Consider the following 22,335-nt stretch of genomic DNA (forward strand, 5'->3'; position numbering starts at 1 on the left):
TCCACTCTGCCTGTCCAAAAAAAAAAAAAAAAAAAAAAAAAAAGTTAAGTTTATTTTGGTAAAAACTTTTTGAAATATAGACATGAGAGGCCTTCAAAAAGTGCATGAGAAATGTGTATTATGAAAAAACTATGCAAAGATTTTAAAAACTTTTTGCACCAAAATAAAGTTACCTTTTAATTCCATTGTCCATCAACTTTCTAAAGTATCTTTGTAGTTTTAAAATACCTAGTAGCTTGCCAGTGACGCTAGGGTATTGCTATCTGAGTTATTAGGTTTAGGTAAAAGACATTAGAAATAGTTATCTTCAGAAGTCACTTCAAGAAAAGACACAGAACCCTCAACCAAAAAAGTCCATTTCAGATTTTAAAATCTAATTTCACAGATTTCAAAGTGAAAATATTCTTTCAGACATACTATGAATTCCTTTTTTCTATAATCAGACTTATTTGTAAAGACATCAAGAAAATAAACACTTTTCCAACTAGGAGGAATAAATAGTTGAGAAGTAATTATTTTAAATAGTGATCTACACTTCAAATAATCATCACCAGTTTTAAAACTATATACTTGGCACAGACCATGATTTGGACAAACTTTTTCTTTTACACTGTTTTAATTAAGATAAAAATATATCTAAAATTTCTTTATTCAGGCCAATTCCATATCATAAACTAAAACATTTCTTTTAAGCAATGAAGGGTTTCATTAAAATGTGTATATTTAACTAAGAAGGGAGCACAGGGGGATGTACCTGAGACTATCTGAAAAACAATGTCAACAACACTTAGAAAGAGTTATAGTCACACTGCAAAGAAAGCCACAGGTAAGAATGCTTTTCCAAAAACACTTGTCAGCCCTGATTACCTTTGAAATTCCCCTTTTTCTAAATGATAAAGCAAAATCTCATTATATACTTAAATGTATTAACAGTAAACTCTAAAAGCATTTATAGCGTTCATAGTTGTTTAATCACATTTGTGACTAAAGGAAACATAAAAGTAAAATAGTAAATTCTTAAAACCTATAGTTCATCTAGCAACATCTTAAATGCTTCTATTCCAAAAAATAAGATGCTTTACTTCTTCATGATGGTATCTGAGTAACTGCACATTTGGAAAACATCATACTTGTTACAGTATGAAACTCGTCAGTGTGACAAGAAAGACAAAATTCTGAACACTGAGGCCAACGAATGCAACTGCTTGTATAAGCACAAGAGTTGGAGCAATAATTTAATGTATTTTTTGAATTGAAGAGGATATAACAATTCTTTACTACTACTCCTTTCTACTATTCATACTCCTCCTTTTCATCCCCCATAGATTATGGCCTGGGATTCCTGTATCAGACTCAAATACTTCAAGTATTGATGTTTTAGGATAGTGTGACTAATAAAATTATGTCTTCTACTACCCATAAATTTTTTTTTTAAAAACTATGTACTGTACAATCCTTTCTTAGCCAACACAGAAAGAGTTAACTTGTTTACCTCCATGTCCCATCCTAACCTTTGTGTCTCTACAATGTGGTTATGACATAATCTGTTAATTTAAGGAAACATAAAGGACTGGCTAGGTTTGCATACACATGTACACAGGTATACAAGTAGGAGATTCTTCTTGGGTTTGCTTGTTGAGCTGCTAAGCACAGAATTAATTTTATTAAGTTTGGAAAAATATAATAATCAAATTGGATTTTTTTCCAGCTTAATTTTAAATAGTAATTCTTTTAGAAAAGCAATTGTTACCTCTGGCAATTATTACATTAATTGTAATGCTTAATGTATGGCATGTTTATAATGCCTTTATAATGCAGAACATGATGATGAATTTCCTCTGCTAATGTTCTATATGTAAGCAGTCAGGAGAGATATTTTCTGGACAGTACCAAATATTAGGGGTTGCCAGGGAGCAAAATGTTGGAAGGTGTCCATTTTCCTGTTGTTGAGGCTGCCCTGCAGACAGGATACTGGGATCAAGTAGCTCAATCAGCTCCACATCCTCTTGTAACAGGACTTCCTGTTGCAGGATGGTATGTAGTGAGTCGAGTCGGAATCCAATATCCTTGCCATTAAAACATCGGAAGAGAGGTATTAATACATACGCAATATTGTATTAAATGTTAAGCTCATAACACTAATAAAATTTAGAGGTGCTTATTTTCAGCCCAGGCTCCAAGAAGATGTAATAGTCCAACTGATCTTCAATATGATACATCAAGTTTTATTTTCACTGTAAAACGTGAAACAATAACAATTGAGGTGGACACGGTTGAGCCACCAGATGTGAAGCACAATTTTTATTTTTCTAATTTTAAATTGTACTGTAATTACAGATTAATATACCTGTCTAGTTAACCCTAACTCATTAATTTAAGATGTTGACCCTAGATATTGTACCAATGTAGCCAATATTTAAGAATTATATCAGCAAAATCAAAACCTTCTAAAAATAGGCATTCGAATATTAAAAAGAATTATTGAGGAATATAATGCAAATCCATACTAACATTTGCACAGCACTGTATAGTTTACAAAATGCCTTCACTTAAACCAGCTCATTTATTCCTGCCTCTCTTCTTCCCATCCAATGATCAAAGAATATCTCCTTTAAACCAGGCACCATGCTTGACGAAGAAGACACAAACAATGAACAAGATTTACAAGTCACTACTCTTAGAGAGTTTGTCATTCAATGGAGAGAACCAAAAATTAAGTAGATACCATATAATGTGGAAAGGAGTGCAATGAGGTATATACCTTGAGTAATACAATAATGTCACTGATGGACCAAACTCAAAGTCAGAAAATATGAGGTTAAGCTGAGCTAAGTTTTAAGATGAACAAGAACTGGCCAGATGGAAGGGCTGGAAGAGTGGGATGGGACAGGATAAAAGCCCTTCTAAATTGGGGGAATAATCTGATATTGTGTGCATAACGCATGTGGTATGCAGACCAAATGAGGTAGCATTATTCGAGCAGATAGGTCAGTTCTTACAGTAACCCTATTGTATACATTATCCTCCTCCTCTCCATTTCAGACAGAAAACCTAAGGCCAAAAAGATTAAGTGACTTTCCAAATTTGATTTCAAATCCTTAAGTCTTTGGTAGTTGATTCTGCTTTTCTATATATAGTCTGCCGCAACAGAAATTTTTGTTTCATTATTTAGTAAATTTAGGAATAAATTTAGTAAAAAAAAGCCGATCTTTTTTTAACTATAGGATCAAAATAAAGAGAATTTTTAATAGACAAGGCCTTCAAGCAATTAAACCAAAACAAGCAAGCTCTAGGGTTTGAAGGAAGTACAGTAGATTTGTCTTCTTCTTCTTCTTTTTTTTTTAAATAAAGATTTATTTGTTTATTTGAAAGACAGAGTTACAAAGAGGCAGACAGAAACAGAGAGATAGAGTCTTCCATCCACTGGTTTACTCCCCAAATGGCCACAATGGCTGGAGCTGGGCTAATCGGAAGCCAGGAGCCTGGAGCTTCTTCTAGGTCTCCCACATGAGTCCAGGGGCCCAAGCACTTGGGCCATCTTCTACTACTTTCCCAGGCCATAGCAGAGTGCTGGATTGGAAGTGGAGCATTAGGACTCAAACTGGTACCCATATGGAACGCCGGCACTGCAGGCAGCGGCTTTATCTGTTATGCCACAGTGCTGGCCCCTAGATTTGTCTTCTTAGCTAATCATTTCCACACCAGATTCCAGCCCTAGCTGATAGTGTGGTGATCTACAAAGCAAACTGAATACATGACTTCCTGATCATTATTATATGTCACTTTTACAGAAAGAGAAGAATATCTTTAATATTAGGCCTACTTGGATATATTTTATTTACCTTCAATCCAAAGAGAGAACATCTTCTCAATGGAAAGCCAATCTTTCTTTTAGCCTATGTGGTTGTTTGACCATCCACTGACATACACGGCATATACTGCTGTAGCACTTATATTTCATATTTGAACAACTGTATCCTCTCTTGTCTTATAGTCCTGATTAAAACATTGGGAACTATTTAATTATTTGATGTCTCATCCACTTTAATAAAGAGAGAACAGGGGCCAGCATTGTAGTGTAGTGGGTTAAGCCACTACTTGCAAATTCAGCTTCCCATATGGGTGAAGGTTCGAGTTCCAGCTGATCCACTTCCAATCCAAATTCTTGCTAATGCACTAGGAAAACCAGCAGAGGATGGTCCAAGTGCCTGGGTGCCTGCACCTACGTAGGAAACCCAGATGCAGCTCCTAGCTCCTGGCTTCGGCCTGGCCCAGCATTGGCCATTGCACCTATTTGGGGAGTGAACCAGCAGATGGAAGATCTCTATCTCTCCCCCTATCTCTCTGTAACTCTGCCTTTCAAATAAATAAAATAGATCTTTTTTTTTTTTTTTTTTTGACAGACAGAGTGGATAGTGAGAGAGAGAGACAGAGAGAAAGGTCTTCCTTTTTGCCGTTGGTTCACCCTGCAATGGCCGCTGCGGCCGGCGCACCACGCTGATCCGAAGCCAGGAGCCAGGTGCTTCTCCTGGTCTCCCATGCGGGTGCAGGGCCCAAGCACTTGGGCCATCCTCCACTGCCTTCCCGGGCCATAGCAGAGAGCTGGCCTGGAAGAGGGGCAACACCGGGATAGAATCCGGCGCCCCTAAATAAAATAAATCTTAAAAGACAGAGAGAGAGAGAGAGAGAGAGAGAGAGAGAGAGAGAGAGAACACAACAATTCACTATACTACTGATGAAAGAACGAAAAAGGAGGGTGCCGGCACCATGGCACAGTAGGTTAATCCTCCACCTGCGGCACCGGCATCCCATATTGGCAAAGGTTCTAGTTCCGGCTGCTCCTCTTCCAATCCACCTCTCTGCTATGGCCTGGGAAAGCAGTGGAAGATGGTCCAAGTCTTTGGGCCCCTGCATCCACATGGGAGACAAGGAAGAAGCTCCTGGCTTCAGATTGGTGTAGCTCCAGCCGTTGCAGCCATTTGGAGAGTGAACCAAGGAAGACCTTGCTCTGTTTCTCTTTCTCACTCTCTGTAACTCTCTCTCAAATAAATAAATAAATAAATAAAATGAAAGGAAGGAAGGAAGGAAGGAAAGAAGGAAGGGCAGAAAAAGAGAAGGAGGGAGAAAGGTGGAAGAAAAGAAAGAAGGAAGGAAGTGGGGGGAGGGGAAGAAGGGAAGCAGAAGAGAAGAAAGTGGGGGGAGGGGGCTGGTGCTGTGGCACAGTGGGTTAAAGCCCCAACCTGCAGCACCAGCATCCCATATGGGTGCTAGTTCAAGTCCCGGCTGCTCCACTTCCAATCCAGCTCCCTGCTAACGCACCTGGGAAAGCAGTAAAAGATGGCCCAAGCACTTGGGCCCCTGTACCCACACGGGAGACCCAGAAGAAGCTCTTGGCTCCTGGCTTTGGATCAGCTCAGCTTTGGATGTTGTGGCCATTTGGGGAGTGAACCAGCAGATGGAAGACTCTCTCTCTGTCTCTACCTCTCTCTCTGTAATTCTATCTTTCATACTAATAAAATAAAGCTTAAAAAAAAAAAAGAAACAAAGGGAGGCAGAAGAAAAAAAGAACAGAAAGAAAGAAGGGGCAGGGGGAGCAAGCAGGGCAGAAGACAGCAAAGCAAGTTTTTAGTAATCTGTGACCAGAATCTTCATATACTGACTGTACTACTTAGTTGGGATTCTCCAATTAGACACAACCATATTCAAATACAAGTATTAAAAAACTTTTTTTTTTTTTTTTGACAGGCAGAGTTAGACAGTGAGAGAGAGAGAGAGAGACAGAGAAAAAGGTCTTCTTTCTGTTGGTTCACTCCCCAAATGGCTGCCACGGCCAGCGTGCTGTGCCGATCCGAAGCCAGGATCCAGGTGCTTCCTCCTGGTCTCCCATGCGGGTGCAGGGCCCAAGCACTTGGGCCATCCTCCACAGCCTTCCCAGGCCACAGCAGAGAGCTGGACTGGAAGAGGAGCGACCGAGTCAGAATCTGGAGCCCCGACCGGGACTAGAACCTGGGGTGCCGGCGCCACAGGCGGAGGATTAGCCTAGTGAGCTGCAGTGCCGGCCAAAAAACTTTAAGTCATACTTTTCATGAGAACTCTATGTACCTAATTATGGGTAAGCTTAGTGCAGCCTAACTAGATAAAAGCCAGGCTGACAGGGAGAATGCTATTAATGTACGATGGGAGTTCTCCCTCTTCACAGATAGAGATTCCTCTTAATCTATTACTTTCTTATTCAACACCATTCCTTAGTATCAGAATCATCTGCAAAACTAGGTTAACACCAACATCAATATGCTTAGAGGAAGTATTCTTTTTTTTTTTTTGACAGGCAGAGTGGTCAGTGAGAGAGAGAGACAGAGAGAAAGGTCTTCCTTTTTCCGTTGTTCACCCACCAGTGGCTGCTGCGGCCGGTGTGCTGCGGCCGGTGTGCTGCAGCTGGCGCACTGCACTGACCGAAGCCAGGAGCCAGGTGCTTCCTCCTGGTCTCCCATGCGGGTACAGGGCCCAAGCACTTGGGCCATCCTCCACTGCCCTCTCAGGCCACAGCAGATAGCTGGACTGGAAGAGGAGCAACCGGACTAGAACCCGTGTGCTGGCGCCACAAGGCGGAGGATTAACCTATTGAGCCATGGCGCTGGTGTTAGAGGAAGTATTAATAGCTTTAGAAATAGCTGATTGAACAGTGTGACAAACCAACAATGTAAAGAAACTTGAGGGGCCAATACTGTGGAGTAGCAGGTTAAAGCTCTGGTCTGCAGCACCAGCATCCCATATGGGCACCGGTTTGAGTCCTGGCTGCTCCACTTCCGATCCAGCTCCCTGCTAATCTGCCTGGGAAAGAAGCGGAGTATGGCTCAAGTCCTTGGGCCCCTGCACCTATGTGGGAGATCCAGAAGAAGCTCCTGGCTCCTGATCGTCTCAGTTCCAGCTGCAGCAGCCATCTGGGGAGTGAACCAGTAGATGGAAGAACCCCCCCCCCCCTTCCTATTTCTACCACTCTCTGTAACTCTGTCTTTCAAATAAATATAATAAATTTTGTTTAAAGATTTATTATTTAGAAAAAAGTAACTTGAAAGGGATCAAAACACTCCAAGTGTTATCTTAATGATCATACTGCCTCTAGAAAGGAAAAACTTGAGCCTTATTCTAGTAATTATAGCTATTCAAATTGAGATTAAACCAACAAATTAACACTTTAGTATAAATTGTAAAGGTAAGAACCATGGCAGAGGGTGGAGGGGATGTGGTACAACAGTTATGAAGCTGCTCAGGATGCCCGCATCCCATATCAGAGTGACTGCGTCTCAGTCCTGGCTCCTGTGCTTCTAATCCTGCTTTCTGTTACTAGGCATCCTCAGAGGCAGCAGATAATGGCTCAAGTTCTTAGGTTCCTACCACTCATAAAAGAGACTGGGAATGAGTCCTGGACTCCTGATTTTGGCCTGGACCAGTCTAGCTGGTGTGGGTATTTGGGGAGCAACCAGTATAAGAAGATCTCTCTTTCAAAGACAATGCAGGGCTACCGTGGCTCACTTGGTTAATCCTCCGCCTGCAGTGCTGGCATCCCATATGGGCACAGGTTCTAGTCCTGGTTCCTCCTTTTCAGTCCAGCTCTCTGCTGTGGCCCAGGAAGGTAGTGGAGGATGGCCCAAGTGCTTGGACCCCTGCACCCGCATGGGAGACCAGGAGGAAGCACCTGGCTCCTGGCTTCTGATCGGCATAGCTTGGGCCGTAGTGGCCATTTGGGGGGTGAACCAATGGAAGGAAGACCTTTCTGTCTCTCTCTCTCTCACTGTCTAACTCTGTCAAATAAAAAAATGCAAATAAATAGTAAGATTTTAAAAAATAATATTAAAAATAACTGCAAAAATATGGAAATAGTATCATAATATAACAACCAAATATCAGAAAAATCAATACTTGGCAATTTAAGAATCTCTCACAAGAGCCCTATTTGAGTAGGGGAAAAGCTCAAGTCTATGTCTCAAACAAATGAAGAAATGCAAAAGGAATGAATTCTGATCAACTTAAATAGTAGCAGGTATCAACTGGTAGGAAGCTCTGTGCGGCTGGGAGGTATACTACAGTAAACTCTGACTTACTCTCAACAAGTTTCAGAGACTGTTCTCTCTTGTCCTAGAATGAGTTCCTAGGTTTATATTCTACAACTTAAGTTAATAACCTCTCTATGCCAGTTTCCTCATCTGTGAAAAAGGGATACTAATACAAAGATATTTCAAAAAGTTCATGGAGCATGGAATTAAAAGATGTTTATTTTGATGTGAAAAATTCTGAAATCCATGCATATAAGGGGGTGGTTTCCAAAAGTTCATGGAAAATGCATATCATGAAAATGCTGTACATGCATTTCAAAAATTTTTGCACCAAAATAAATCCATCTTTTTTTAAAAAAAGATTTATTTATTTGAAAGGCAGAGTTACACAGAGAGAGAAGGAGAGGCAGAGAGAGAGAGGTCTCCTATCCATTGGTTCACTTCTCAATTGGCTGCAAAGGCTGCAGCTGTGCCTATCTGAAGCCAGGAGCCAGGAGCTTCTTTCGGATCTCCCACATGGATGCAGGGGCCCCATCAACCACTGCCTTTCCAGGCCACAGCAGAGAGCTGGATTGGAAATGGAGCAGCTGGAACTTGAACCAGTGCCCATATGGGATGCCAGCACTGCAGGTGGTGGCTTTACCTGCTACACCACAGTGCCGGTTCCATAAATTCATCTTTTAATTTTACCATTCTGTGAACCTTTTGAAGTAACCTTGTAGTACCTACTTCATTAGGTTATTGTGAGGAATAAAGAAGTAAATATCTATAAAATACTACAGAGTGTCTGTCATAGAGCAAACACTACATAAGTGTTAGCTGTGTTCTTACTACATACAAAAATAATTAAAACACAATAAAGAAAAATCACACGCTGAACACAACACAAAAGGCTAAAGTTTTTTGGAAGGTCTTCAGAAAAAACTAGGATTCCTTACTGAAAAGATCCCAATAGACCACAAAAAAATCAGAAAGAATTCTACCACACTGTAATAGCATGAACACAGACATAGACAGCAAAAATGGAAAAAAGGAAAATACTAGTGGACAACACTAGAAAGATAGGTTAGGGCCGAATGAATTATACAGATTCTTTAATGCTGAAGTGATGGATTTGAACTTGAATTGGTGAATATGAGATCTTTTTAGGATTGATACAGGGAAATGGCATGAAAACATAGGAGGATCTCTGATTGGATGGAATGAAAGGATATGAAGGGCCGGCACTGTGGTGCAGCAGGTAAACGCCCTGGCCTGAAGTGCCAGCATCCCATATGGGTGCAGGTTCGAGACCTGGCTGCTCCTCTTCTGATCCAGCTCTCTGCTATGGCCTGAGAAGGCAGTAGAAGATGGTCAAGTGCTTGGGCCCCTGCATCCACGTGGGAGACCTGGAAGAAGCTCCTGGCTTCGGATCAGCACAGCTCCGGCCGCTGGGGCCAACTGGGGAGTGAACAAGCAGATGAAGACCTCTCTCTGTCTGTCTCTGTCTCTCTCTCTCTCTCTCTGCCTCTCCTCTATGTATAACTCTGACAAGTAAAAATAAATAAATCTTTTTTTTTTTTTAAAGAAAGGATATGAGAAGGTACAGCTGAAGAATAAGGAGATTTCTATTTTTCTTCCTTGGAGGTAAAGAAGGGAATTTATTCATGTGTCAAACTATTTCAATGATTTTATACACTTTTTAACATTATGGCACTTTTTCATAAGGTTATTTAAGATCAAATGAGATGACATGTCTAGAAGCAGTTTATAGGCTAAAAGTTCTTTAAGAAGTGCTATCATCAGCACCTTCATTATTGCTATAAGGGAATTTTTTTTAATCTTTAAGAAAGTACTACAGAAATGAATAATGAAAGATGGGTGTAGCAGGTTAAGCTGACATTTGCGATGCTGGCATCCCATATCAGAGTGTTGGTTACAGTCCTTGCTACTTTGCTTCTGATACACCTTCTTACTAATGCATTTGGGAAAGCAGTGGAAGATGGCTCAAGTACTTGGATTCCTGCTACCCAAGTGGGAGACAAGGGTGAAATTCTAAAATTCCAAGTTCCTGGTTTTGGTCTGGTTTAGTCCCAGCTGTTGTGGGCACTTGGAGAATGAACCAGCAGACAGAAGATTCTCTCTCTCTCTCTATCTTTCCTGCTCTTTGTTACTCTGCCATTCAAACAAATACCTTTTTTTGCCGGTACTGCGGCTCACTTGGCTAATCCTCCACCTGCAGCGCCAGCACCTCGGGTTCTAGTCCCGGTCGGGGTGCCGGATTCTGTCCCGGTTGCTCCTCTTCCAGTCCAGCTCTCTGCTGTGGCCCGGGAGTGCAGTGGAGGATGGCCCAAGTGCTTGGGCCCTGTACCCGCATGGGAGAACAGGAGGAAGCAGCTGGCTTCTGGCTTCAAATCGGCACAGCGTGCTGGCTGCAGCACGCCGGCCGTAGTGGCCATTTGGGGGGTTTACCAATGGAAAAAGGAAGATCTTTCTCTCTGTCTCTCTCTCTCTCACTAACTCTGCCTGTCAAAAAAAATAATAATAAATACTTTTTTTTTAATAAAAAGAAAAATGAGAGGGCTGGCACTGTGAGGCAGCAGTGCTGCCATCCCATATGGGCACAGGTTTGGGTCCCAGGTCTTTGCTAATGCACCAGGGAAAACAGCAGAGGATGGCCCAAGTCCTTGGGCCCCTGCACCTATGTGGGAGACCTGGAAGAAGCTCCTGGCTCCTGAGTTTTGCCTGGATCAGCCCCGGACATTGCAGCCATTTAGGCAGTGAACAAGCAGATGGAAGATCGATCTCTCTAACTCCGACTTTCAAATAAATTAATTGACCTTAAAAAAAAAAAAGGTGGTGGAGGGGTGCTGGTGCTGTGTCATAGTGGGCTGAGCCTCTGCATGTGGTACTGGCACCCAATATGGGCACTGGTTCGTATCTCAGCTGCTCTTCTTCGGATCCAGCTCTCTGCTTGTGGACTGGGAAAGCAGTAGAAGATGGCCCAAGTCCTTGGGCCCCTGCATCCACCTGGGAGATCCAGAGGAGGCTCCTGGATCCTGGCTTCAGGCTGGTTTAGTTCTAGCCTTAGCAGCCATTTGGGGAGTGAACTAGCAGATGAAGACTTTTCTCTCTGTCTCTTCCTCCCTCGCTCTGTATCTCTACCTCTCAAGTAAATAAATAAAAAGAAAGAAAGAAAGAGAGGAGGGAGAGAGGGAGGGAGGGAGGAGGGAGGGGAGGGAGGGGAGGGAGGGGAGGGAGGGGGGAGAGAGGGAGAGAGAGAGAGAGAGAGAGAGAGAGAGAGAGAGAGAAGTTGGAAGGAAAGAAGGAGGGAAGGAGGCAAGGAGGCAAGGAAGGAAGAAAAATGAGGGGCTGGTGTTATGGCAGAGCAGGTTAGCCTCCACTTGCAATGCTGGCATTACATAAGGGCACCAGTTCATATACTACCTGCTCCATCTCCAATTCAGCTCCTTGCTAACGTGCTTAGGAAAGAAGTGGAGAATGGCTTAACTGTCTGGGCCCCTGCCTCTATGTGGGAGACCTGGAAGAAGTTCCTGGCTCCTTGCTTTAGCCTGGCTCAGCCCAGGCTGTTGCAACCATTTGGGGAGTGAACCAGTGGGTGAAAGATCTCTTTCTCTTTCTGTCTCTTCCTCTCTGTAACTCTGTCTTTCAAATAAATAAATCTTAACAAAACAAAAAACTAACATGTTCAGGTATCGTGGAGCAATTACCAATATTTTTATAAAAGGAAAGAGGTGCAGCTTCAGTATCTGTATATCTAACAAAAATTTAAATATGTCACAATCAAGGGGAAAAGTCCAACAATGTTATACCACAGGCCGACTGGGAAATTTCTTGCCCTTTACTAGTTAACTGTTTCTTAGGTAGGATTCCTATCATTCTCTATAAAAAGACACAAAAGGTATGCATACAGAAGCTGGCACTTTATAATGAAATACGACACGAAAATGTGCCTAGTGACAAAGAACCAAGAATGAAGACTAGGCCTATGCAGACTACGATCAAACCACAGAAAAATGTATATGGATCCATATACCTTACCACAGTCCTAGTATCACTGAAGAAGGAGATGGCTCCACTTGGATAAAGATGATAGTCTATGTAGATAACAACACATTTCAGTGACCTTAGCAACACTCATTCTACAAAGATGAAACCCTTAACACAGAACTTGACAATTTGGATTGCTATAAAAGTAATTTTAGTCTGTGAAAAAATAATCATAATCAATTTAGGGAGGTAGTATGTTTTGCTGAAGAGCATGAGCTTTGGAACTAGGAGATCAGTGTTCAAATTCTATATCTATCATTTTCTACCTAAACATTCTTTTTTTAAAATTTATTTTTGAAAAGATTTATTTATTTATTTGAAAGGCAGAGTTACAGAGAAGGAAGGAAAGACAGAATGAAAGAGAGATCAATCTTCTATCTACTGGTTCATTCCCGTGGCCACAACAGTTGGGGCTGGGCCAGGGTGAAGCCAGGAGCCTCATCCAGGTCTCCCAAGTGGGTGGCAGAAATCCAAGTACTTGGGCCATGTTCCACTGCTTTTCTCAGGTGCATTAGCAGGTGGGCTGGCAGCAGAGCAACAGGGACTCAGACAGGTGCTCATACGGGAGGCCGCTGTTGCAGGGGCTTAGCCTGCTGCACTATCATGTTGGTCCCAACCTCAACGTCCTTGATCCATTCAGTCACTATTTTACTAAATCAAAGTGAACTGTCTAAACATTTGCTTTCTCATTGGTAAGATACACTAAACTTTTTAATGTTCATTAGAGTACCAAATCAAAATGTGAAAGCCTGTGTAAAGGAGCTCTTTAAAAATGCTAATTTACAGGAATGTTAATTTTTAAGGTCCCAGGGCAGCAGAAGATCCTGAAAACTGTTATTTGTAACTTGATCACTTCTTCTGGGAATTACCAGAACTTTGTAACTTAAAGTTATTAGCTGTACTGCCTGGATTCTGGTTGAATCATGTCGCCTAGGGTCAGGGGTCAAACAACAGATATATTACAGCAGAGAACAGAAGAAGGCAAAGAAAGCCTCCCAGGAATCAAAATGACCCGCAACATTCACTGTTCCAAGTGTTTGGGAAATTCCACGATTTATCAGTACTGTGTGACTGGACTGATCCTATTGCTAGATCGATTTGTATCCCCTTCCCTACTAAGAGGAATACTTGCTAATGGAGGAAGAAGGTGGCACTATGTTAGTAATCTAACAAATAAGGTTTCAGTAAGTACCAGAATATTCTAAATGGCTAATAACCTCTTAGAAGAGTTATGAAGAATACAAATAAGCCCAAGTTAAAAGGTTCCCAGTGATTTCAGAATTTCTAATAAAAACCAATCACTGCCCAAATTAGCAGCAAAACAAATTCTGATCCATCATTTCTCTCACTCATGAACTAGAGCCAGGAAAAGTGAAAAAAGTAAAGTGAACACTCACCAACTTGTGAAGTAAGTCATCTGTCTTACTGTGCTGAGAAAAAAAAATCCAATTTTTGATAGTTTCTATTACTTTTAACAGGATGCCTTGCTGAAAGAGATGAATTATATTGTATAGGATTATTAAACTACAGATAGCAAACAAATTCAAATAACTTATCTCTAATTAATCAAAACTTTTATCAGAAAAGGCAGCAATCTCCCCAGCTACATGCTTTGTCAATGTCTCACTTTTCTTGTTAGTTCCCAAATGTAGTTGCACATCAGAATCACCTGGAGATTTTAATTAGAAACATACTCCTGGCTGGCGTCACAGCTCACTAGGCTAATCCTCCGCCTGTGGCACTGGCACCCCGGGTTCTAGTCCTGATCGGGGCGCCGGATTCTGTTCCGGTTGCTCCTCTTCCAGTCCAGCTCTCTGCTGTGGCCCGGGAGTGCAGTGGAGGATGGCCCAAGTGCTTGGGCCCTGCACTCTCATGGGAGACCAGGAGGAAGCACCTGGCTCCTGGCTTCGGATCAGCACGGTGCGCTGGCCACAGCGCGCCGGCCGCAGTGGCCATTGAGGGGTGAACCAATGGAAAAGGAAGACCTCTCTCTCACTGTCTAACTCTGCCTGTCCAAAAAAAAAAAAAAAAAAAAAAAAAAAAAAAATACCCCTGGGATCCCAAACTAAAGATTTTGATTCAATAGGTTTGGAATGAGACTAGAAATATGATTCTTGGAGTAGTCAGAAGTCATTCTCATGCCGCCCATTTATTTTGGGAACACTATATGCTATCTATGTTAATATGATGACAGCATTTATTTCAGAATGAAAACTACCGTATGCTCCACGTTTCCAAATATTGAGACTACTTCATTCTACAATACTAAGGCAGAAGAATATTTTTTAAATTTTTGTCCAATAGGAACATTTTATTTTAAAAAGTTTAGACTTTTATTTAAAAACATTTTCTTTTTAAAATTTTGCATTAACAAGAACTACATGTACATTTTATGAGATATAGTGAATATTTCTTCAAATATACACAGCATAAAGCAATCATAAGGCAATTAGCCCTTCCATTTCTTTAGCACAGACTATAATTACCCTGCTGTTCTACAGAACACCAGAACCAATTACCTTTGCCCAAGTGCATGTTGGTACTCATTATCATTAACCTCCACCCTTCCCAGTCTCTAATAATCACTAATTTATAACCATATACACTATATGTGTATTCTAAACTTTTACATTTGACAGAAAGCATGCACTTATTTGACTTTTCTGTGTCTTGTTTATTTTACTTTATCATAATGATCTCCAGTTCTATCCATTTTATTCCAAGAAGGACTTATTCTTTTTTTATGACCAATATTCCACTCTGCATATATACACAACATTTTCTTTATTCACTCATCCACTGATAGATACCTAGGCTGATTCCATATCTTGACTATTGTGGTTACTGCTGCAATAAATATGTAAGTACAGATATCTCCTTCATATGTTGAACTCATTTCCCAGAAAAGATATTTGAATCATTTTAGAAAAACTGTCATAGAATGAAATAAAAGTTTTATTATCTGAAAAATTTTATGTATTTATTTTTATTTTTTTGGGAGGCAGAGAGACTCATGCACAGGGAATGAGGGAGGGAAAGAGAGCGAGAGCAAGAAAGAGAAAGACACACACACACACAGACTTCCCATCTGCTGGTTTACTCCTCAAATGCCTGCAACAGCTGGGGTGGGGCCAGGCTAAAGGCAAGGGCAGAAGACCCACACGGGTGGCAGGGATCCAGATACTTGAGCCATCACCTGCTGCTTCCCAGGGTGGGCATTACCAGGAAGTTGGACTTGGGAGTGGTGCATAGACTGGAATGTAGGAACTCTGACATGGAACATGGGTATCCCAAGTGGTATTTTCACCATTATGCCAAATGCCTGCCCCAGTTTTATTACCGAATCAACTAAAAATCAATTTTCCTTAATAGCCCACTCCTTGAGCATGCCAGTAAATGCAGTTTATACTCACTGAAGGATTACTATACCCCAGATACTGCAAAGGGCCATGGGAACAAAAATTATACATAATTGCTGTTTTCAGGAACTTAGTGTAGAAGAAACATTACAAATAATTACAAACCAGTGTAAAGTCTGGAAAGCTATGGGCAAAGAGGAGGCCAGAAAGGAGCAAACACTGGAGCTAAGCCCTAATAGATAAGTAGAGATTCAACAAAAGAGGGAAGAACATACCAGGCAAGGTAACAGAATAAGCAAAGGAGAGAGCCAGGACAGCACATGCCATGGAGAAGGAGGCATAGTCTGGGGCCATTATGAGCAAGGGGAGATAGGATTAGTAAAGAGGTTAAAAAACTGATGTTAAATCCCATACTAGTTTATACTTCACTCTATAGGCTATGAGGAGCCACCAAATTTTTTATAAGTAAATAAATCTTTTTATAAAAGATTAATTTTATTATTTGAAAGATTTACAGAAAGAGGTAGACACAGAGAGAGAGAGAGAGAGAAAGAGAGGTCTTCCATTTGCCAATTCACTATCAAGAAGGTCGCTAAGGCCAGAACTGAGTAGATCCAAAGCCAGGAGCTAGGAGCCTCTTTCAGGGTGTAGGGTGCAGGGGCCTAAGACCTTGGGCCATCCTCTGCTGCTTTCCCAGGTACATTAGCAGGGAGCTGGAGCGGAAGTGGAGCAGCCGAGACTTGAACTGGCATCCATCTGGGATGCTGGCACTGCAGGCAGGGACTTTAACCTGCTCTGGCACAGCGCCAGCCCCAAACTATTTTTTTTAATATTATCCTTTTTTCATCTACTTGAAAGATGAAGTAACAGATGAGAGAAAGAGAGACAGAAACAGAGAAAGAGAGATCAATTTTCCATCTACTGGTTCGCTCCTCAAATGCCTGCAACAGCCAGGACTGGGCCAGGCCACAGCCAGGAGCCCAGAACTCCATCTGGGTCTCCCACAGGGGAGGCAGGGCCTAAGCACTGAGCATCTACTGCTTCCCAGGCTACATTAGCAGGAATCTGATGTGGAGCAGCTGGGAATTGAACCAACATTCAGATATGGGATGCCAGCACTGCACAATGCCTGCCCCTGTACATAGAAGTTGCAATAACAAAATCAGCATTTTAGAAAAATAACTGGCCACTAGGTGTATTGGCAGAGAGTGACTGTAGGCAAGTTGCATGATTAGGAGGGTATTTAATAGTCCACCTCAATAATGGTAAAGGTCTAAATTAGATAATGAATGCAAAAACGATAAAGAATAAGGGTTAGACTTAAAAGCATAGAAGTTGACTTGATATATCATTTAGTGCCAAAGCAACGTGAAAGTGATTGGAAATGATAAGATAACTGAGAGAGTGGCAATATGGGAATACAGAAAGAAGATTCTGTTTGTTTTGGAAGTAGCTGGGGGGAAAAGTACAGTTTGGGACAACTGAACTTGAGCATACCAGGTTTATGCAGGTAAAAATATCTTACAAGCACTTAAAACTCAGAAAAACCTGAAAAATGAACGTAAGATTTTGTTGTTATTGTTAAAGATTTACTTATTTATGTGAAAGGCAAAGTTATAGAGAGGGAGAGACAGAGATCCTCCATCCATTGGTTTACTCCCGAGATGGCTACAACAGCCAGGGCTAAGCCTGGCCAAAGCCAGGAGCCAGGACCTTTATCCAGGTCTCCCATGTGGGTAGCAGGGACTCATACACTTGAGCCATCTCCTGCTGCCTTTTCCAGGCCGTTAACAGGGAGCTGTATCAGAAGTGGAGCAGCCAGGACAGCAACCGGTGCCCATATGGGATGCCAGCATCTCAGGTATCAACTGTAACCATTAATCAACACAAGCCCCATGGACATAAGTTATTAATGAAAGCAAAAAAGTAGATGAAATCGCCCAGAAAACACGGAAGAAGAAAACAGGCCTCATGCTAAAACCTATGGGAGAAACATTTAATAATAATCAGGGGTGGGTGTTTGGTACAGCGGTTAAGTAACTGCATGGGAGGCCCACATTCCACCTTGAAGGGGCATGGTTCAATCCGGGCTCTACCCTTCATTCTAATATTCCTAATATTAGATGTGCACCATGGGAGGCAGCAGGTGATGATGGCTCTAGTGGTTGGGTCCCTGCCACCCATGTGAAAGACCTGGATTGAATTCCAGGCTTCAGATATTAGCTAGACCCAGCTCTAGCTGCTACGGGATGTTTGAGCAGTGGGAGATCTCTCTGTCTCTCTGCCCCTCAAATAGACAAATAAGCAAATATTAACAGAAAAATCACAGGAAAACAAACCAGGAAAAAACAGAATTACTATTCCCAGTAGAAATACCAGTATAGAACACATAAGTATGTAAAAATTAAAGTTTACAGAAAGTTGAAAAGAGAAGTAATTAATGCTTACGACTGTTTCACCAAGATCTCATAGGCATTTAAAAAATTGTTTTCTAAGAAAATAACCAATACTTTACTACTTAAACAGGAATTTTGGGAGCAACTTGAAAAATATGTTACTTGGGGCCAGCATTGTGGTATAGTAGATTAGATTACATCACTGCTTACTTGCAACTCCAGCACCGGATCAGTTTGCCAGTTTGAGCTCTGCTTCTGATCCAGCTCTCTGCTAATGCTCCTGGGAAAGCAGCATTAGCAAGTACTTGGGTCCCCAGCACCTTAGTGGAGGACCAGCACAGGGTTCCCGGCTCTTAGTTTCAGCCTAATCTGGCCCGAGCTCTTATAGGCATTTGGGTAGTACAGCAGCAGGTGGAAGATCTTTCTACCACTCTGCTTTTTAAATAAATAAGTAAATCCTAAATATATATATACATATATATATATATATACACACACACACATACACATAAACACACACACATACATACACATATTCTTTGAGAACGAACTTAAAAAACAATTCTACAAATCTTTCCAAAATATAGCTGTCCCCAGATTTAGAAAAAAATCTTTTTTAGAAAAAATATAATTCATCTAGTTAAAAATTTATCTTAGAAATATACAATGTAAAGATTAAATAGGATCAGTGCTGTGACACAGCGGGTTAAAGCCCTGGCCTGAAGTGCCGGCATCCCATATGGGTGCTGGTTTGAGTCCTGGCTGCTCCTCTTCCAATCCAACTCTTGGTTATGGCCTGGGAAAGCAGTAGATGGCCCAAGTCCTTGAGCCCTTGCACACAAATAGGAGACCCAGAGGAAGCTCCTGGTTCTTGACTTTGGATCAGCTCAGTTCCAGCTGTTGCAGCCATTTGGGGCGTGAACCAGCAGATGGAAGACCCCCACACTCCTCTCTCTGTTTCTATCTCTCTCTGTAACTCTGTCTTTCAAATAAATAAAAACAAATCTTTTAAAAAAGATTAAACCAACTTTTTAGACATATGGTAATTTTTTAGAATAATCTCTGGCTGTGCTTTCTACTGTTATTCAATTTCTGGGGGAGGAGGTGGATACAATTTTAATCCCTTATTTGATTTGTTTATAAATTAGCATTTCTATAAATAAAAATAATTGTAATAAATGAATTAAATACTTACAAACCCCAAATTTTGTACCAAACAAAAAAATTGACATCAGTGCCCATCTCCAGACCCAAGACTGTCCTTTGGCCATTCTTTCTTATGTTGCCAAGAAATCTCCAATCCACACTTTAATCTGTAAAGAGCCTATTAGATATATCTTTAGGTTTTGCTTTCAGAACCTTCTGAGGAACATCCATACTTGAAAGGGACAAGTGGAAAAGCCTAAGTGGAGTCCCAGAAGCTTTACTTCCAATCTAGCTCCCTGATAACGAGCCTGGGAAAGCAGAGGAAGATGGCCCAAGTGCTTGAGCCCCCGCACGGATGTGGGAGACCTAGATGGAATTCCAGGCTCCTGGCTTTGTCCTGGCTCAGCCCCAGCCATTGCAGCCATTTGGGGAGTGAACCAGTAGATGGAAGAGCTCTCTTTCTCTCTGTATCGCCCTCTCCTTCTCTGTAACTCTGCCTTTCAAACAAAATAAAATATTTTTTTTTAAAACAAAAGAAGTATTATTTGCTTTTTTATCATTTGTGCTCTCTTAAAAAGTAGATTTAAAGAAAAAAATTCCTCGGAGGCCAGCGCCATGGCGCAGTAGGTTAATCCTCCACCTGCAGCATATGCATCCCATATGGGCTCTGGTTCTAGTCCCAGCTGCCTCTCTTCCAATCCAGCTCTCTGGTATGGCCTGGGAAAAACAGTAGAAGATGGTCCAAGTACTTGGGCCCCTGTACCCATGTGGGAGACAGGGAAGAAGCACCTGGCTCCTGGCTTCAGATCGGCGCAGCTCTGGCCCTTGTGGCCAATTGGGGAGTGAATCAGTGGATGGAGATCCTCTGTCTCTCTCTGCCTCTCCTCTCTCTGTGTAACTCTGACTTTCAAAATAACTAAATAAATTTAAAAAAAAAAAGAAAAAGAAAAAAACTCCTCAATAGAAGATTTCTATTGGGTTCTTTTATTTTTTTAAAGACTTATTTTACTTGAAAGTCAGAATTATAGGGAGAGAGAAAGAATTTTCCATCCAGTGGTTCATTCCCCAAATGGTCAAATGGCCAGGGCTGGGTTAGGCCAAAGCCAGGAGCCAGGAGCTTCATCTGGTCTCTCACACAGGTACGGTGTATAAGTGAGTCGGCTTCCACTGCTTCCCCAGGTGCGTTAGCAGGGAGCTGGATAGGAAATGGAGCAGCTGGGACTCAAACCCGAGCCTATATCGATGCTGGCACTGCAGACGGCAGCTTATTTCGCTGCACCAAAGCACTGGCCCCTCTATTGGGTTCTTTTTTTTTTAAAGACTTGTTTAATTTATTTGAAAGAGTTACAGAGAGATGTAGAGCCAGAAAGAGAGAGGTTTTCCAACCACTGGTTCACTCCCCAAATGGCCACAATGGATGGAGCTGAGCTAATCTGAAGCCAGGAGCCAGGAGGTTTCTCTGGGTCTCCCACATGGGTGCAGGAGCCTAAGGACTTGGGCCATCTTCTACTGTTTTCCCAGGCCATAGCAGAGAGCTGGATTGGAAGTGAATCAGCCGGAACTTGAACCAGTGCCCATAAAGGATGCCAGTGCTGCAGTCCAGGGCTTTAACCCGCCTGCTACAGCACCAGCCCCTCTATTAGGCTCTAAACAAGGTTTTAGTTTATTTTTTGGTTCCCCTGGGATAACTTCAATACTTAAACAAGTAATAGATTTTAATCCCCAGACATGTTTATTTCCTTGGCTTATATAATTTACCCATAAAACAGTTCAAAACAGCAACAAGAATTCAGTTTATCTGCAGACAGTTTTATACGACTGATGAAAATAAAAAGTCTTACTGGGGCAGATGTTTAGCCTAGCACTAACATGCTGGTTAAGATGTCTCACATCGCCACTGGGTTCAATACTTGACTCTGCCTCCTGGCTCCAGCTTCCTGACAATGCGGACCCTGGAAGGCAGTGGTGATGGTTCAGGTGGCTGGGTTCCTGCCATCTAAGTGGAGATCTGGATTGTCTTCTCAGCTGCCAGCTTTGGCCTGGTGAAGCCCAGACCATTGTGGGCATTTGGGGGAGTTAAGCAGCAGATGGAAGCTTTATCTATCACTCTCTCTATTTGCTTCTCAAGTTAATATATATATATATATATATATATATATATATATATATAAAAAACTTCTCAAGTTTATATATATTTGAAAGTCAGAGTTACAGAGAGGTAGAGGCAGAGGCTGAGATAAGAGGTCTATCTGTTCTTTCACTCTCCCAAATACCCACAACGGCTGGAGCTGCGCCGATCCAAAGCAGTAGACTGGAGCTTCTCCCAGGTCTCCTAGTGGGTGCAGGGGCCTAAGGACTTGGCCCATCTTTCACTGTTTTCCCAGGTCACAGCACAGAGCTGGATCCGAAGTGGAGCAGCGGGGTCTTGAACTAGCGTCCAGATGGGATGCTGGCACTGCAGGCAGCAGCTTTACCCGCTATGCCACAGCGCCAGCCCAAAGTTAGTCTATTTTTAAAAAGCCTAACCAGTGTGAGGAAGGACTCTTTTTTGGCATGGGTAAGGGAAACAGCAGTTCAGTCATTAGGGTAAAGAACAAAAGATTAAGCCACAGATAACAAGCATGCTTTCTTACTTTTGGTGGAACTCTTGTAGGTTTTTGTTGTCCATCTGTTGTGCATTTGTCTTTTTTTGGTGACAAAGAAGAACATACTTCAAAGTCTGTGTGTCCTAGATCTTGTAAGTACTGGTAAAGTGGAGAATTCTAAAAAAGAGACATACAAAGCAAATTTCAAAATCATTATAGCTCTCAATGCCAAATTCACTATAAAACTTTGCTATCATGACTGGTATACTCAAGTTTTGTAAGGTTTCTAACACAATGCCATCAATCAACAAACAATTCAACAGAAAGACCCAAAAAAGGAAATATTCTAAATAAAAAATAAAGATTTTTTAAACAGTAACAAGAAAAAAATGAATTTAGGACTATAAATAGATGTGTTAAGCCATTTCTTTCCCCAAATTGTTGTAGTCTTAGAGTAGATGGCTTCAAAATAGCCGATGTTGGCTATAGATAGTTCCCAAATGGATCTACAGTGATTATTCCTTGAAGCAAAGGAGGATTAAACAATAATCATACTATATTAATCATAATTTTTTCATAGTCATAGTTTTTAACTCATTGAAGCACAAATATGTATTATCTATCCTACTTGTATGCTTGGCACTGTAAATAAATTTAAGATTCTTTAAGAAAGTTACCATAGATAAACTACAATTCACATATAAGCAAAAAGCAAATGGGAGAGAGTATGGCTAACAAAAGCATT

General features: G+C 41.5%; 1 protein-coding gene across 10 annotated transcripts in view; it reads right to left on the reverse strand.

Moving 5' to 3' along the window:
- VEZT (vezatin, adherens junctions transmembrane protein) overlaps nt 1-22,335 on the reverse strand; it is a 91,115-nt gene that overhangs the window by 37,294 nt on the left and 31,486 nt on the right. For 8 of the 10 annotated variants that reach the window (XM_062203106.1, XM_062203107.1, XM_062203109.1 and 5 more), the window contains 3 exons: nt 21,639-21,767; nt 13,502-13,591; nt 1,891-2,066 (listed from right to left, as the gene is read on the reverse strand). In XM_062203106.1, the coding sequence (XP_062059090.1) occupies nt 1,891-2,066; nt 13,502-13,591; nt 21,639-21,767 (395 nt within the window). Of the gene's footprint in view, nt 1-1,890; nt 2,067-12,095; nt 12,147-13,501; nt 13,592-21,638; nt 21,768-22,335 lie in introns of those variants that run through there. The other 2 variants (XM_062203112.1, XM_062203113.1) reach the window with 2 other exon arrangements.

This window comes from Lepus europaeus, chromosome 10 (assembly GCF_033115175.1).
Source record: "Lepus europaeus isolate LE1 chromosome 10, mLepTim1.pri, whole genome shotgun sequence".
NCBI classification, from domain to species: domain Eukaryota; kingdom Metazoa; phylum Chordata; class Mammalia; order Lagomorpha; family Leporidae; genus Lepus; species Lepus europaeus.